At 35.6% G+C, this 18,805-nt stretch overlaps 1 protein-coding gene across 2 annotated transcripts in view; it reads right to left on the bottom strand.

The window, feature by feature from the left end:
* RAD21L1 (RAD21 cohesin complex component like 1) overlaps positions 1-18,805 on the bottom strand; it is a 35,029-nt gene that overhangs the window by 14,694 nt on the left and 1,530 nt on the right. For both annotated transcript variants that reach the window (XM_025400421.1, XM_025400420.1), the window contains exons 2-11: positions 17,113-17,288; positions 15,691-15,820; positions 14,059-14,152; positions 11,488-11,594; positions 7,461-7,631; positions 6,267-6,362; positions 5,242-5,355; positions 2,606-2,832; positions 2,247-2,346; positions 1,271-1,395 (exon numbers count right to left, since the gene is read on the bottom strand). In XM_025400421.1, the coding sequence (XP_025256206.1) occupies positions 1,271-1,395; positions 2,247-2,346; positions 2,606-2,832; positions 5,242-5,355; positions 6,267-6,362; positions 7,461-7,631; positions 11,488-11,594; positions 14,059-14,152; positions 15,691-15,820; positions 17,113-17,256 (1,308 nt within the window). In that variant the 5' untranslated portion in view covers positions 17,257-17,288. The remainder of the gene's footprint in view (positions 1-1,270; positions 1,396-2,246; positions 2,347-2,605; positions 2,833-5,241; positions 5,356-6,266; positions 6,363-7,460; positions 7,632-11,487; positions 11,595-14,058; positions 14,153-15,690; positions 15,821-17,112; positions 17,289-18,805) is intronic.

Genomic DNA, 18,805 nt, shown 5'->3' with positions numbered 1-18,805 from the left:
ATTCTTTAATAAACATGTTTGTGAAGCCTTGTTTTTCTCTTTCAATTTCTATGAATATTCAATCTTTCTGATACTCTCAATTTTGCAGTTATGATATATAAAAATTCTGTTTTATGAAAATTTGAAAATGATTCATCAGAATCAATATTTTCTTGTCCCTTCTTGTTCTTGTGCTCCCATGCTTGACTATATTTCTCATTTGTTAACCATTTTTGGAAGCAAAATAACAGTAGAATTGAAAAAGCATAAACATAGGGTAAAGGAGTAAAGGTTCAAAAAAACTGGTACATCAATCTCTCTTCTCTCTACTTCAAGCCCATGGGACAATCTATCTTGTTATATCTATGATAAGTGCAGTTATATTTTCCTTCCAAAATATCATAAACTAAACAGGTTTACCTAATCATAATTTTCGGAAGGTACACTTTAAGAAATGCCTGAGCCCAAGTGAGGGAGAGAGTAGTACTGGCAACCCAGTATCTCAATATCCAGTATATTATCAAATATTTAGTAAAATACTTTCTGTTTGAATGCACTGTGAAATTGTCTTTCCTTCCAAGGGCATTCAGTTTCAACATGGGTTGACTTTGAATTCCCTGAGTGGTTATCAAAATACAGTGATAATGGAACAGATCAGAAAAACACTGGTTTATTTTTATCTGGTATGGCTATAATATTTATATTTGTACAACCAATAAAATAACAATTGAGAAAATATTTCAAAGCAATTATTTCCAATTATGTTTTCAAATAGTAATGTTTTTCAAATAAAAAATTATATATTAAAAAGTTTTTAAAATTTCATTTTGGTTATAGATCTTTAGATAAGTCTTTCAGATTCAAGGCCAAAGTAATCGGTGGGTCTAAAATATATTATTCTTAGAGATGTAAGGGTGAATTTACGATGAGAAGCAAAACTTAGGTATACTGGCTGCAGTTCTAAAACATTCCATGACACAAAGAATATGAGGCCTAGTAGGATTCTCAGCATATAACCAGGTTTACATACAGACAATCATTGATTTAACGTATCATGCAAAATACTAGTTCAGTATGAAACCACCTTATCTTGCGATTTACATCCTAAACTCCTGGAAAAATTCTGTAGAAGAAAATCATGTTTTACCCTGCTACTTAGTAAACAAATTGCAAAACAACTTAAAATGAAATATGAATATACAAATGTAAGAAAATATACCAGAGTCCCAACATTCCTTTACTATATCTGTAGAAAATAAAATATTTTTACGATTCTCTCTGGATAACTTACCTCAGTGTTAATATGTTTATTGGTATCCTCATAAGAGCTATGCTGAGATCCACCAATCACATCCTTCCAGGTTTGAGGTTTACTTAACTCTTGCTGGGAATTTGGCTCTTGCATCATGAATGTCTCTAAATTATCAAGGAAATAAAGACAGTTTCACCAAAATATCTTTCAAACTTGAATTGTGATATGGTTGTAACAAAAGAAAACTTCTGACAGACACGTTGGGATCCAAGAATTTAGGCAAAGGATACACAAACTTTCTTATTGCTCCCAAGTCTCACATATGTATCTTCCCTTTCCTGTCTTCTGTCTCTTTATCACCTCCACTCCCCATTCTCTGCCAACCATCTCCTCTACACACACTCTCACACATTCACTCACAAGACAACATGGATAATTCAAGCCCATTGTGGTATATCGTTCAGTAGATTTAATGCCTTCAGGAAGGGTGATCAGGAAGTGGAGGCTCCCTCATCACATCAATTGGTTTTATTATTACTTTATAATTATCATGATAATAATCAGTAATTATTAATATTCCATGTGCCTTTTGGGTAGACAGAAATACCTGTCTCAAGTTAACTGTATTAAGTGCTGTTCTTATCCTTACATGACTTTTCATGTTAGTTGTTTTACATTGAAACATTATCTTGCTAGATGGAAAGATTTTCTTTTTTGAGGATTTTTGAGTACTGCCTTTGAGAGTGAAGGAGGTAGAAAAAGTGATAGTAAGAATGGTTTACATAGTATATATACTTCATCTTTTTAATGAAATCTCTGAGACAAAAATTAATCCAAAATGCAGAAAAATGCAATACTGAAGTAATAATTTCATTTAAGTTCAACTACTCTTCCAGAGTTAGCATTTATACTTGAGAACATGGAATTGGATCCCATCTTCATTTTGAAATTTAAAACATCAAATTTTTGTTGCCACAACATTCCCCTCAACATCAAGAGAATTAAGAAGTCTCACCTATGATATTTTGGTTTCCCACTTCTTCCCTTACTGAATCCTTCTGTATCATTTTTCTTCCAAGTTTAAAGCCAGAGGACAGAAAGCACTTTGTAAACAACTGTAAAAATACACACTTTTGGTTTTTTTGTTTTTGCACCAGCAAAGTAATTCAAGAAAACACAAGCACATATCTAAAAAGGAAAAACTATAATTCATACACACAATCCAGAAAATTAATTCAAAATGAGGAAGTACTTCTTTGGAAGTTTAAATTCTGTTATGTATGTATGTAAAGATGTGTTTATTATTTATTTATTTATTTATTTATTTATTTATAACCAGACATTGCTGTCATGTAGAAGGATAGAAACTGTTACCATTTTCAGTTCAGCATGAATCAAATCCTGGGCAGCAGTTGACAGAAGTGTATCCACTCCTCCCCTCTTCTTCCACATCATCAGTCTTTGGGTAGGAGGTGCAAGTTCCAAAACCATGAGGGTGTCCGCAAAGGAAGTAAGCTGTTTATGTATAACTTTGCTACTGAGCTCCTTGACAAGATCTATGAGCAATCTCCTCTTTTTACCTTTCCTTTTCTCAGCAATGTCTAAATATAAGAAATAGGCACAAATGTGATTGGTTATACAGATTTCTAAAATCATATTGTAGACACTAAATACTTAAGAAATTTCTAAGCCAGGCACGGTGGCTCATGCCTGTAATCCTGGCACTTCAAGAGGCTGAGGTGGGCAGATTGCTTGGGCCCAGGAGTTCAAGACCAGCCTGGGCAACATGGCTAAACCCTGTCTCTACAGAAAATACAAAAATTAGCCACACATGGTAGCATGCAACTGTAAACCCAGCTACTCAGGAGGCTGAGATGGGTGGATGCCTTGAGCCTGAGTGACAGAGGCTGAAGTGAACTGAGACCACACCACTACACTCCAGACTGGGCAACAGAGCAAGACTCTATCTCCAAAAAAGAAAAGAAATTTCTACCACTGTACAACATACAGTGTTGCATTGGAAAGAAAATCCCTTCTCCCCTCTGAAAATTATGCTGAGCAACCAATAGCTGATACATTTTGTAAGGTGTTGCTTGGAAGTGCTTAGAAAGGGATCTACCTGTTAAGTGAGCAACTGAGGAAATGTGGGGAAGAGGGAATTCAACCTATCTGGAGGTTCCTTAAAATGCTTACGTAATAGGATAGCTTTCTACAATGCTAATTTGTATTTGTCCAGTGTATTTTTCCCTCTCCCACTGAAATTCATAGACATTCCAAGCAGGTTCCATAGGATTTCACTCCATCAGGGAATTTTAGCAGGCAGAAAGCAGAAGTTAAGCTTTTCTTTAGTAAAGCTCTAAAAGGGGAGAGAGGGTTAGATTTCTCAGAATGGATAAAGATCCAAGATCAATGGAACCAAAAGGTACAGGAACCTGCTTGCTGGTTGATGTGCCTCAGTAAAATCCCAGGAACGAGGCAAGATACCGGACAGGTTGGCTATGTGATGATCCCCAAGGCTATGTAAGCTGGAGCACTGGGAACTACAAATTGGTATGGCTGATAACCAGAGGTTCCCTTCCACCTTCTACCTTCTATACCCCTCCCCCAAACTCTGGAACTACATGATGGAAAGAAGACAGGGAAGCTACACAGACTGAATTTCCTGCCAGCCTAGTGAGATAGAGGCTTAGTGGTAAACTCAGTTAAAAAAAAAAAAAAGCTTTACTGTTTGCATGCCTGAGTTTATAAACTGAAATTCACATCAATTATACTACCTACAAACTAGGATGCTTCTAAATGACCTAGTTATATTAGTTATATTAGACTAGTAGTTATATTAGACTCATACTTACTACTTATCCCTAAAACATGATGTTTGAAGTTAAATGCTAGAAGGCATTGTGCCTCTCTTCTGACCCTTTTATTCTGCCTTATATTATATTCACTTGCATGATTATTTATCTTCCTAACTGGATTGTTTTCTAAGCTTCTTAAAAGCAAAAAGTGTGTGTCTTCTTTATTCCCATGCCCACCACAGAGTAATGGCTCAATACATTCCTAAATTGAACTTAGTTTAAAATTTTTCAGTTTCCCAAACTGGATACATGGTTTGAACAGGACTGAATATAATGCAAGTGATACAGAGATACAGGACAAATGAGCCCCAGAGTGGAGCTTAGCCCATCTGGGTTCTTGGCTTTGTCCAGGAAAAGAATTCAAGGGCAAGTCAGAGGTAGAAGAAAACAGCTTTACTGAATAGGCAGTGTTAAAGCTCTGGTGGTGTTACAGCTCTAGCACCGTGACTGCTGCTACAGAGCAGGGCTACCCAGTAGGCCCAGACTAGCAGCTCAGGGCAGTTTTGCAGTGATATTTATACCCACTTCTAATTGCATGCAGATTAAGGGGGCCGGTTTATGCGGGGAAGGAGTAGTAATCACTGGGTCATCGCCATGGAAAAGGGTGAATTCCCGGTGTTGCCATGGCAGCAGTAAATTGACATGGCACACTGGTGGGTGGGTCTGATTGAAAGCTCCCCCCACCCACTTTGTAACTAGTCATCATCTGGTCCGGCGTCCAACCCCCAATTCTAGAGTTGAGTCCCACTTCCTACCTCAAAAGGATCATCTAAAATTTCCTTCACGGTCTTCTCCTCTATTGTATTACAAGTGCTAGTACTAGATTGACTACGTCCTATAATATTTCAGTGATTATTCAAACATCTCAAAGTATATAAGTTAACAGTGTATTATGGTGAAACCCCGTCTCTACTAAAAAATACAAAAAACTAGCCGGGCGAGGTGGCGGGCGCCTGTAGTCCCAGCTACTCCGGAGGCTGAGGCAGGAGAATGGCGTGAACCCGGGAGGCGGAGCTTGCAGTGAGCTGAGATCCGGCCACTGCACTCCAGCCTGGGTGACAGAGCGAGACTCCGTCTCAAAAAAAAAATAAAATAAATAAAAATAAAAATAAAAATAAAAATAAAAATTAAAACAAAATGATAAATGCCTCTGACCTGAAATATCAATTGGATCAAGGGTAAATCCTTCCTCTTCAGTTGATAATAATGTTGTTTCATTCATTTTTTCATTTTCAGGTACACATATACACTCTGGGTTATCTGGTTCAACTAATCAACATCCACATAAAAGAAATTGTGAAAAAAACCAGTTAGGATGCAGGCTAGAGGACTGTGTGAGAATTAAAGAGAAAGATAAACTAACTGAAGATTTATATTACTAACTGGAACATCTGAATTCTTAGAATCATTTATTTAATAGAGTTGAAGAAGCTTACAGATTATATGGTCTGGGACCCATAGTATTCAAGTGAGTCAAGTATCATCATCCCCTTTTGCACATGAGACATCTAAGGGTGGGTTAAAGTCACGCAGATGTAAAAACAGTGGTGGCAACCACAGTAAATGACTGATAAAAATTTGACTATATGTCTGCTAAAAAAAATTGTATTCTGTTAAATACTTACCAGTTAACCCATAAAAAACCATAAGTAAAATTTTATTACTTAGCTCTTTGTATTTTCCGTTTCTACTATTGTTTTTAGAAAGCAAATATAACATCAAAAATTGTGGCTAATCAAAAATGGGGCTAATTGTACTTTTAATTCTTAAGAAAAATCGGACTAAAATACCTCAAATCATCTGAGGTACTGCCATATGAATTTCAAGTAGGGAAAATATCCTCAATTTATAATTTCTCTCAAATTGTATGTAGATTATCAAACGATACTAGTTAATAAATTTTCTTACTATGTACCATGTACTATTTTAATAATTCAAAAGCACAATATTTTGGCAGAGCACTCTCATGCTAAACCCAATCCTGGCTAAATACCCTTCAATGTACCTTTCTCAGAATCCAATTTCCTATTTTATATTGTCTACAGTCAGATTAACAGAGTCTGAAGGACATTGTTCTTTGTCTCTCACTATACTATATTGCTACTTAAATTCAGAAGTTCTGAGGCTTAATTTAAACATTAGTACCCATTACTTTCTCATAAAGGAAAATTTCAACCTACCTGCTAAACTACTGGGAGGCTCAGGAGGCAGGGAAATTTCTCTGTTCAAATGTATGTCTTCTAACAGGATATTCTGATCATCTTGCAATAGATTGTCTTGAAAAACACAATGAATACTTTTTTCATACAGATGGGAATCTGTCATTTGTTCACTAAACATTTATTAATGTTACTTTATGCATTTCATTGTAAAGGAATAACTAGATTTTTAATGTAAACTAGAGAATTTTAAAAAAGATTTGATAGGAACAGTCAATAAACAATCTTTAAAACATGTGCATTTTGGCTGGGCGCAGTGGCTCGCTCCTGTAATCCCAGCCCTTTGGGAGGCTGAGGCGGGTGGATCACCTGAGGTCAGGAGTTCGAGACCAGCCTGACCAACATGGTGAAACCCCATCTCTACTAAAAATAGAAAAAAAAGTTAGCTAGGCGTTGTGGTAGGCACCTGTAATCCCAGCTATTCAGGAGGCTGAGGCAGGAGAATCACTTGAACCCACATGGCGGAGGTTGCAGTGAGCCGAGATGGTGCCATTGCACTCCAGCCTGGGTGACACAGCAAGGCTCCATCTCAATAATAATAATAAGAAGAATAAATAAAACATGTGCATTTGGACTTCTCAGTTTTTGTCTATCCGATTTCTATGACTATTTTATAAGGTGAAATAGTCTATATTAAGAGTAAAACAAATAAAACTGATAAAATAAAGAAGGCAATAAATTGGTAGAGGCCTTGAGGATAGGTAGAAGTATTTGATACAGTAAGTCATGGGGACCCAAGGCACTTAAGCAGATTAATATAAATATAAAATAATAATATAAAATTCTAGAAAAATACCTTAGCTGCCCCACAATGTATGTTAAAGAAAACAATGTTTTCCAGTACATAGTCTAGTATATTTTATAAGGAATATACTAACCTCACTCTCTTCCCTCCAAGAATTAGGAATTTGTAAAAATAAAAACAAGCAGTAGTTCATAACCTCTATAGAAAATATATTTAAACAGATGGCTATTTACTTAGGCCTAGCCTAAATGTTTAAACATGCCATAGACTTTGAAAACTTGTATGAAAAATGTATTGACCTATGTAACACAAAAACATATTTGAAATTTTACATTGATATAATAAATCTAATACATTGTAGTAATTTGATTAAAATAAATGTTTTATTTCTACATGACCAGATAGCATACCAATCATTTCTCCTGCAGCTCCTTCATCTCCAAACCCATCTCCACTGTCATAGAACAGAGATCTTTCTCCAGTGAGGCTTCCAGAACTATGTTCAATTAAAGGACCACTGGAATTCAGTAATATGTTGTCATCAAAGAAGCTATGTCTTCTGAGAATTTCAGATTCCTCCCCTAAATAAATATATATCATTAATACTAATTCATAGAAACACAGAATTTTACAGTTAGAAGGAAATTCAGATATCATCTAGCATAATCCTGTCATCCAACACCTCAATTTGCAGATGAAGAAAATAGCTGAAAGACTTACTTGAATTAGTCAACTAAAGTCACTCAGTTAATCAGTAGAGACTGGATTTTTAGTCTAATGACCTTTCAAATACAATGGAAAAAAATGCCAAAATATTACATAGAGTTTATAGTTGTGATATAATTTAACAACTTCCTAAGGTAAAAGTACTATGGAAAATAATTTCTTCTATTTTAGGTAAGTAAGTTCTGCTTGACCAAGTATATTTCATAGTATTTCAAGGACAACTGCTTGTATTGTTCATGCATAGTGGAGGTTTGGAAAATAAGGAACATGTCAGTCATCTTAGGAAATGGAAACATAGGTAAGATATTAAAGAATGGGCTTACAACATTCATTCAATAGAAATTGAATATGCTGGGGGTAGTGATACAGGCCTGCAAAAAAAAAAAAAAAACAACAAAAAAAAAACAAACCCATCAGCTAACAATAACTGAGTGTTTATAGTATGTATTATATTATGTAATAGAAGATACTATTATAATTCTCATTGCACAGATGAGGTAACACAGGCACAGAAAGGTTTTGTAACTTGCACACAGTCACAATATAATAAACAACAGTGTCAGGATCTGAATCCAGCTCTGATTCCAAAGCCTACATCCTGACAATCACAACACTACACTGACAGTTCCAGGGGACCAGAAGTCAGCTCTTGACCAGAAATCAGTTATTTCCCTCTCTTGGATTTGAATCTCTAGGTCCAGGAGTCTGAAATCCCAGAGGTCCAAGGTTAGTCTTCTCCTCCCTCTAACAACCCATGTTAGTGTTAGACAGTAAAGAAAATCATGAAGTATTACCCATACTGAAAATTCTTCTATAGACTTAAATCTTCTAGAATGGAAGAGCGGAAAAAAACAACTATCATGACAATGGATTAAAGAATTGCTCAGAAAAAAAAGACTAAATTACTTTTTAAAAAACTAAGAATATATTCACATCATCCAGGTACAGCTTGATAGCTCCCAAAGGAAAAGCCAGCATTGGTCAGAGAATAAGACTTATGAAGACACTATATTCTCAGCATTGAACATCACAAGAATCTCAGATTACACAAAATACATAAAAGAAATAATCATTGCCTTTGATCTTATATTACAATCTAGAATAAGATGGATTAATTTTAAATATTTCTTAGAGGACATTAGGTTTGAAGCAGTTTTTAAAGAAGAGAAAAATCACATATTGGTGAAGATTAAAGGAAGGAGTAAGGGAAATAACCATATGATGTTGTCAGTTATATCCCAACTTTACAAATGGGGCAGTAAGGCTGAGAGAGGTTAGGCAATTTGCCCAATATCACACAGAAAATCAATAGAGAAAGTTCAGATTCAAACCAAAATCTGTCCATTTACTAAGAACATGTTCTTCCCACCTTTTAAAATTGTAAAGGAAGATACAGAAATGTGAACAACTAAATTGTACTGGTTGGGTGGCAAGACACTAGACTTGCTAGACTAGAGCAAAAAGTCCACATTAACAGGAAAACAAATAAAGTTGATGAAATAAAGAAGGTGATAAATTGGCAGAGGCCTTGAGTATAGATAGAGGTATATCATACAGTAAGTCACAGGGACCCAAGGCACTTAAGCAGAGGAATGTGATATATCGAAAATGGAATTTAAAGACAATTGCTCTTACAAAGGCATAAAAAATGTGGGAAGAGACTGGAGGAAGATTTGTAGAAGGTATTGCAATACTCCAGGTCTTTGGTACTGGTGAACTATATCAGTGGCTAAGGAAATAGAAAAAAGATCTGAGATATTTCAGAATTAACGAACAAACAAACAACTCAGCACTAGTATGAAGCTGACAAAAAGTATAGTTAAAAGTGATCCTGGCCAGGCATGGTGGGTCATGCCTGCAATCCCAGCACTTTGGGAGGCCGAGGAGGGTGGATCACCTAAGGCCAGGAGTTCAAAACCAGCCTGACCAACATGGTAAAACACTGTCTCTACTAAAAATACAAAAATTAGCCGAGTGTGGTGGTGCATGCCTGTAGTCCCAGCTACTCCAGAGGCTGAGGCAGGAGAATCGCTTGAGCCTGGGAGGTGGAGGTTGCAGTGAGCCAAGATAGTGCCACTGTACTCCAGCCTGGGTAACAGAGTGAGACTCCATTTAAAAAAAAAAAAAAAAAAAAAAAAAAAAGTCATCCTAAAGTTTCAGGCCCAAATAAGAATAGTAGGGGAATTTGTAAAGAGTGTCTTGGGAGTAGGGAATATGATTACTTCTTTGCCAGTGTGTTCTAATTCTGGGTCTGGGATTATACCCAGTAAGAGATCAGTGCTACTTAAAGTATAATCTGGGGACAGGTATTGGTCCACAAGAAATAAAATACAGAAATAAAAGTATATGTTCAGAAAGTTTCACAGAAATTTGACAGAGCAATTTTATATATACTGACTCTAATAACAAAACTTGAGGCTTGTATTTTGATTTTTAATTTTTCTAATAATTCATTTTACTGTATTTTACAAAGTAAAATATAAAACAGATTGAAAATTGACAAAAATTAGAAAACTGGTCCTTCATCACAGGCTGAGAAACACAGCTGCAGATATAGGAAGAGTTATAGAAGCAGAGTGAGGATGAGAAGCTGAGGTTGGAGATGTCGCTCAAGCATTACTTTCTTGACTCCTCTCCCCGACCAAGATAGACACAGGCTATCTTTCTATGCTCATTGTTTTGGGCACCATAGGAAATTCAAATGTGAACATTACACAGATTCTATCCTCATGGAGTTTGTAGACCAAGACAAGACGTGTATAAATATCATAAGACAGGGAGTAGTAGATGCCAGAAAAAAAGAGCCAATACTCTATAGTTAAATTACACCATATTGCTTCCATTTTAAAATACACTAGCCAGGCACAGTGGCTCATGCCTGTAAACCCAACACTTTGGGAGGCTGAGGCAGGAGGATTGCTTGAGCCTAGAAGTTCAAGACCAGCCTGGGCAACATAGGAAGACCCTGTCTTTACAAAAAAGTTTTAAAAAATTAGCTGAGTGTGGTGGTATGCACTTGCAGTCCCAGCTACTCAGGAGGCTGAGGCGGGAAGATAGTGAGCCCAGGTCAAGGCTGCAGTACGCCATGATCATGCATTCCAACCTGGCCAACGAGAACAAAACCCTGTGTCAAAAAAAAAAAAAAAATCAAAAGTAAAGTACACTCGCCTTGCCCAAACAGAGTTTAACATCTTAAAAATCAGTTTATGTTTCACAATCAATATATACGTTTAGTGTGGTAGCGCTTCCTCTTCCTCACCCCCAGGCTGATTTAAAAGGCATTATTTTACAATTGATATTATCATATACCAGAAGAAATATATTTTGAAGGCATTTCATGCAGCATACATATAAAATCTTGTATGTATGTTGACCATCACAACTGTTTATTTACATGTCTCTCTCACACCCAGTATCTCCTTGAGGGCAGAAACTGCTTCTTTAAATTTTGGTACTGCCCTGTCTATTGATAGCACCTGATACAGAGTAGGTATTCAGTAAATGGTTATACACTGAGAATAGAAGTATATCTTAAGACTGAGTCTTGGCATTGACATCTATACTAGGAAAAGGCAAGGAAAGATGTATTGGGAATTACATTTATGCATCAAAAGATTCATTCTATAGCTATGTCTACTGGCATTGTTTCAATACACAAATACAAATATAATTGATTATAATTTGTAATTTTGAGTTCTCAAATATTCTCACCAAAGCTCTCAGCTTGTAAAAGTAGATCCTTGTCAAAATTTTCTCTAAGAGTGATTTCTTCTGGTCTGCTTTGGTTCTGAGTAAAGTGTTCTGAAACATCAATAGCACTATGGAGAAATAAAAGGTTGAGAAAAACATGAGAACAGAAAACAATGATACTGTAAAAATATCATTGATATAGTGAAGAAACTAGAACAATTTTCATTTTCTTAATAGTATTATTCATAAACACTAGTTTATTATATATACATGTATATAAATAATCTCTAGGCTCCCAAATCCAATGGTCAATTTTCAGTCCCTTATCTTACTTGCACAAACAGCATTTGACTTACATGTTGACTTTTGCTATGGCCTAAATGTTTGTGACTTCCTCACCTCAAATGCATATATTGAAATCTAATCTCCAATGCAATGATATTAGGAGGTGGGAGCTTTGGCAGGTAATTAGGTCATGAGGGCAGATTCCCATGAATAAGATTAGTGCCTTTATAAAAGAGGCCCCAGAAAGCCGCCTCAATCTTTCTACCATGTGAGAATACGGTGAGAAGGTTGCCATCTATGAATCAGGAAGTAGGCCATCACCAGACGATGAATCTGCTGGCAAGTTTATCTGGGATTTCTCAGCCTCCAGAATGATGATAACTAAATTTCTATTGTTAATAAGACACCCAGTTTATGGTATTTTGTTATAGCAGCCCAAAGAGACTAAGACAACTCCCTTCCTCATGGAATACATTCTTCTCTTGGCCTCTGAGATATCACTATTTCTCAATTTTCCTCCTACCTGCTCCTTTTCTGTTCCTAATATCCCAGACTAACTACTGGGAATGACCAAATACTCAGTCCTCAGATCCCTCTCTCTCTTTTTTTTAAAGGTATACTCACTACCTTGGGGATCTCTTAGAGTCCATGGTTGAAGTTCCATCTATACACTCACAACTTGCAAATTTATACATCCACATCAGACCTCTCTCCTGAATTTCAGACCCAGAGAGTCAACTACTTACCTACTCCCTTTGATATTGTCTTAGTCCATTCAGGCCACTATAATAAAATAACTTAGACTGGGTAACTTATAAACAACAGAAATTTATTGCTCACAGTCCTGGAGGATGGGAAGTCCAAGATCAAGGTGCCAGCAGATTTGCTGTCTGGTGAGGGCCTGTTCCTCATAGACGGTGTCTTTTTGCTGTGACCTCACACAGTGGAAGGGACAAGAAAACTCCTGCAGGTCTCTTTTATAAGGGAACTAATCTCACTTATGATGGTGGAGCCCTTATGATCTAATCACTTCTCTTATGACTTAATCACCTCTCTGATGACCTAATCACTTCCAATTCTTTGGTTGTTGTTGTCCTAAAAGGTCATTGTGGTTTCAGAGCCCCACCTCTGAATACCATCACCTTGAAGGTTAGGTTTCAATATATGAATTTTAGAGGAACATACGCATTTAGACCACAACAGATGTTTAACAGTCATCCCAAAACTTATATACAAAACCTAGTTTACTTCCTTCTCTCTTCCCCCTTTAAATCTGATTATCCTAATCTTATTAAGTGTTAACTCTGTTCTCATGCCAAACATCATATAGCATCCTTCATTTTCTCTTAAAGCCATATGCAATTCATCAGCAAATTCTCCTGGCTTTGCCTTCCAGATATATCTGTAAGTTGACTGCTACCACCTGAGTGAGATGAAAACTGAGAACTGATCATAGACACTATATTCTCTTATCTGGACTTCTTACTACAATAACTTTCTCATGGGCTCTTTGATTCCTCCCTTTCCTCTTAGAGTAAGTAGCCAGAGAGATGATGTTGAAATCAAGTCAGATCCCATCACTCATCTATTCAAAACCTTCCCGTGCTCCCTGAGTAAAATAAAAGTCCCACTGTAGTGTATCACACCCTACAACATCTGTGTCTCCTGCTACCTCTCTGACTTCATCTCCTACCACTCAGCCCCTCATTTACTCCACTAGAGTCTCACTTGCCTCCTTGCTGGTCCTTGAAAATGTCCAGTGTGTTCTGCTTTAGGGCCTTTCTACTTGCTCTTCCTAGAATATTCTTCCCCCACATTACTGATTTGTTCCTTTACCTCCTTCAGATTTCTGTTCTTACCTTTTCAGAAAAGTCTTTCCTGTCTTACTGTTTATTTATTTCATTTTCTATTTCTCTTCACAATGGTGATCATCTCCTGGCATACATTTATTTGTTTGTTTATTATCCACCCCAACTAAAATTTAAGATCCATGAGGCCAGCAGCTATGTTTAATTCACTGCTATCTCCTCAGTGCTTAGAACAGTTTCCAGCATATGGAAGGCACCTAGTGAATATTTACTGAATGAATAGATGAATATACTGTCAATATTGCAAACTATATTCAATATAATGACACACTTTTGTTGTACTTTGGGATTTTATACCAAATATAAGTCTTTATCAATCACATCTGTACTTGTTCAGTTGTTAACTACATTCCATTTGCCTCAATGAAATTTGAATATAAAAACAAAATATCAAGAAAATTAAATCGAAAATCGAAAGAAAATAAATAAAATATTTTACTTCATATTTTGGGTGTCAAAATCATGAAATTCTTCTGGCAATGTGATAGCATTGTAAGATGCTTCAAAATTCTCTTTTGGAAGGTCAACCAGTCCTGAAAAGAATAAAAAATCACACTCAATAAGCAGCAATGCTATATAAAAGAAAGAACTCCCAACTAACTCCATATTCTTTTACTGGACTACTGCATATTCTAACTAGTTTTCCTCCATCTACTCCTACCCTTCTGTAGTCCATTATTTATAAAGCAGACAGAGTAATATTTCAAAAAACTAATCAGATTAGATGTCTCTAAAACTTATAATGACTTAGTGACTTCTCCAGTGCATTTAATAAAATCAAAATTTCGAATTGGAGCCTCTGTAGCTCTACAAACCTATCACGGATCATCTAATGACATTCACCATACTGACCATACTAGCCTTTTTGTTCCCTGAAAAAGTCAAGCATTTTTCCACCTCAAGACCTTTGCTCTTGCAGTTTCCTCTGCCTAGAATGCTATTCCCTCAGGGACTTTTTACTTGGCTGGGTAGTTCTCATTTTTTAAGTCTGAGCTTGAATTCTATCCTCTCAGAAAGGCTTTTCCCAATTATTTTAACTAAAGCGAACTTCTCTGTTATTTTCTGTTGTAGCACTCTGTTTATTTTCCTTTATAGCACAATTACAATTGACAATTACTATAATAAGTTTTTAAAATACTTTAATTATTTTATTTCCTCACCTGACTGAAAAGGATCTTACTTATCTTGTTTGTTTGTCTTTGTATCCCAGAGCCTACCATAGTGGTTGGTACAAAGTATGAAATCAATAAATATTTGTGGAATATGTAAAAACAAAAATGAACAAATGAACCATACTTGATATGAATAGAAATCCACCTAGAGATTATACGAATATTTTAAATGAAGAAGATTAAAAAAAATCTGTCAATCCTGATTCAACAAATGTTGATTGAGGGAATGGTATGTGCAAGGCACTGAGACAGATACTATAAGAGATTCAGAAAATAGTTACAACAAAGACCTTGCCTTTAAGAAGCTTGAAGACTAGTGACAGAAGCAAGATCCATACCTAAATAGCCATAATACAAGGTGGAAAATAAAAAATGTCTTCAAAGTGAAACAGATGCTATATAAATTTTGAAGGCATTATATTTATGACATATGTAAATCTCTGGCACTTTGGAATGCTTAGGAATTTTTGATATGTCATAAGTAGCATGCTGCTTGGAGTCAAGAATTCTGAAAACAATTACAATTACTGATATCTCTGTTTTGTCAATCATACTATTTCTAATTTCTCTCATAAAGGCAAAAACAGGCATGACAAACTAACTGACCCATTAAAAACAGAATATCAGAGTTTCTTATGCAAGTGTAGTGGCTTTAAGTATATGTCTTACATAAATATGCAGGAACATTACAAGTTTTGGAAAGCATAACCTTTTCCTGCAGGCATACAAAAAGAGCAAGGAAATGAATACAATTTATCCTCAACCATGGAAACTTAGATTCATTCAAAACTAAGTTTACATTCACCATACTCCCCTGAAGTATATTAAAAGAGCCCACCCCCAATTAAAATGCAAAAGGGAACCAAGAAGAGTGAGACAAATCAATATTACATGTATACCTGGGCGAAATGTCATCTTCATTTTAAGAAATGCTTCACTGCAATCTGCCAAAAGATATTTTGCCTTCCTGTTATAGATTCGAACAACTCCCAAAAGAAGGTGTCCTGAAGTTCGAAGTGCTATTTTCACCTTTCAATAATTTTTGAAGTATTAGAAGAGTAAAAATTAGGTTCATAAATCCTATTCTTTGAAAGTTACTTACATCGTAAGATTTGGTTCTCTTAAAAAAGCAGATATTTTGTATTCTTATTTGAAGTAAATCACTTTTTACCTCACCTTGCAAAATAATTTTTTTATTCTTATTTAAGGGAATTAATCTAATATGGTATTTAAGTGAAGTATACTATTATTGGTATTATGAGAGGAATATAAACTCTATAGTCAGAATTGGGTTCAGGTCTTTGTTCAGTTGCTGAGGCTGTCACTTAACCTTCCTGAACTTCAGTTTAATAAAAATGGCTACAATTTATTATTATTATTATTATTATTTTGGAGATGGAGTCTCGCTCTGTTACCCAGGCTGCAGTGCAGTGGCGCGATCTTGGCTCACTGCAACCTCTGCCTCCTGGGTTCAAGCAATTATCCTGCCTCAGCCTCCCTACAATTTATTACATACTTATTTTATGCCAGGCATTGTCCTAAGAGCTTTTCATACATTAGCTTATTTAATTTTGACAACAACCTCTATTTACAGAAGAAAAAACTGAGACTCAGATATTTTAAGTAGGATGCCCAAAGTAATATAATTATTAAGTGATAGATAAAGCAATAATTAAATATAAATTTGACCAACTCAAGACATGCTAACCACAGTTCACAGAAGCTAAAAGAAGCCAACTTCATAGGGTTGTTGTAAAGATTAAATAGATTTATAGGCATAAAGTCCAGCCCAGTGCCTAACACACCATAGACTTTCAATTTGTCCTTCTCTAAAGCTGAAAAATACTTAACTTATAACAATATTAAATACTGTAATGCAAATTCTAATCACTGTTTTAGTGTTTTATAATGAACATAGTACTTTACTGTTTATGACATATTTTCACATATTTTTGGATTTATAACCAGTCCTCTTTCTTTCTACCCTCCCCATTTGTTCATTATTTTCTAAGAGATGCTTATTAAGTACCTACTATGTCTACTGTATTTTGTTAGTGAATAAGAAAGGAATATGAATATAAATAAAATATGGCCTTCATCCCTTAGGGTCCAGTCTATCTATGATAGATATATGAAAAAGTTAATTACCAACAGAAACCAATATGTTTATTATAACATTAAATGCTACAGGAATTAAAGGAAAGACCATTTGACAAGTAAAACTTCCTTCAAAATGTATTTCATGATATAAGTGTATCTTAATGCCTTTCTTCCTCCAAAGTCATGGTAAATACAAGCTATCATTTTAATCAGTAACATACCTTGGGTGAAAGAATTTTTTCAATGGTTATCTCTAGATTACATTCAAATACATGGGCCTTTGTGAGTTTCTTCTCCCAGTGAGCTGCAAGCCATATTTTGGCCAATGGCCCTCGTTTACTCATAAGCACATGTGTGTAGAACATGTTGCCTGTATTCCTTACTTGTATTTAACAAACTAGAGAGAACACAAAAAGATATTTAAAATTTTATTACAAAAACTTTTTATTGCTATTTTATAAGAAAAATATTCATTAATTCTACAAAATAACATTCAGATTGTGTTCTAATCCAATTATTCAATACAAGTTATTCTCTTGTAAATAAGAGAAACTTATTTAGAATGTAAAATTATAACCTAATGACAAAGCTGTAGTAAATTGTGAACTACACCTCTACATCTGGCTTAAATGCATCCTGATTAATGATTTCTTCTTACACTTCAGTTATTTTATCCAAAAAAGGATTTGAGTTCTCTTCTTACTAACATGGTCAAATAAATAAAGGAGGAAGGCTGAAAATATAAGATATGGAAATAGGAAAGAAACAAGAGTAGGAAAAGGCAGACAAAACCAAGAAAAGCTAATACAGGGCACATCTTTTCTAAAACTTAAGAATTTAAGAAGTGTTGGATTATTGATTTATATGCAGGTGTTGAATTTCATTGCCCTCTTCAAGATGCTCTGGTTTATTCAACAATATTTTAATTTTTGAAGTTAAAATCATGGGATTCCAAAAAGTGGAGTGGAGTTTCCACTCCATAAAGTGGAAAAATGAAGAAAACAAGAAACTATAGGAAAATAATTAGAAGGCAAGGGAAGAAACAAGAATCAAATTTAAATGTTTTGAAATAAGAACGATAAAAGAAAATCTTCACTTAAAGAGAAGGAATTAATGCACATTTTTACAAACTGTACTATTCTTGGTAACACCGTAGGGCTCTATTACTAAGCTAAAGATAAGAAGCGATGTTATAGCACTTTGGTTGACTTCTAGGAAAGAATCAAATTATTGCTTACATATAAGGAAATTTACACTGCCACAATAGAAGCTTCTTTTTGCTTCTTTTGTACTTATTTCTACTTAAGAGAAAACTGAGCCAAGACAAACAGAAAGTTGGCCACAGAATTAAAAACTTAGGTAAACTTCGATCAGTGTCCATTTGTACCGCAAGAATTCAATCATTATGCCCCAACTAAAGGTGACGCAATGCGCCAAACCACGTTCCCCTACGGGGCAGCTGGAAATTTTAGTGCATATGACTTGTGCCTTGCGTTGGTTCCACTGCTTTCCTTTTTAGTCTGTGTGTTTCGCTATCTCTGAATAAATTCCTATTTATCTTTTTAAATTGCTCCCAGTGGTGTGAGGTACTTTTAAAATGTACTTTTTGGCCTGGTGCAGTGGCTCACGCCTGTAATCCCAGCATTTTGGGAGGCTGAGATGGGCGGGTCACTTTGATGCCAGGAATTGGAGACCAGCCTGGCCAACATGGTGAAACCCCGTCTCTACTAAAAATACAAAAAGTAGCCAGGCACGGTGGCGGGCATTGTAATCCCAGCTACTTGGGAGGCTGAGGTAGGAGAATCGCTTGAACCCGGGAGACGGAGGCTGCAGCGAGCCGAGATCGCACTACTGCACTCCAGCCTGGGCGACAGAGCGAGACTCTGTCTCAAAAAAATTTTTTTTTTTTTTTTT

Source organism: Theropithecus gelada, chromosome 10 (assembly GCF_003255815.1).
Source record: "Theropithecus gelada isolate Dixy chromosome 10, Tgel_1.0, whole genome shotgun sequence".
NCBI lineage: Eukaryota > Metazoa > Chordata > Mammalia > Primates > Cercopithecidae > Theropithecus > Theropithecus gelada.
This window is presented reverse-complemented; position numbering and strand designations above follow the sequence as displayed.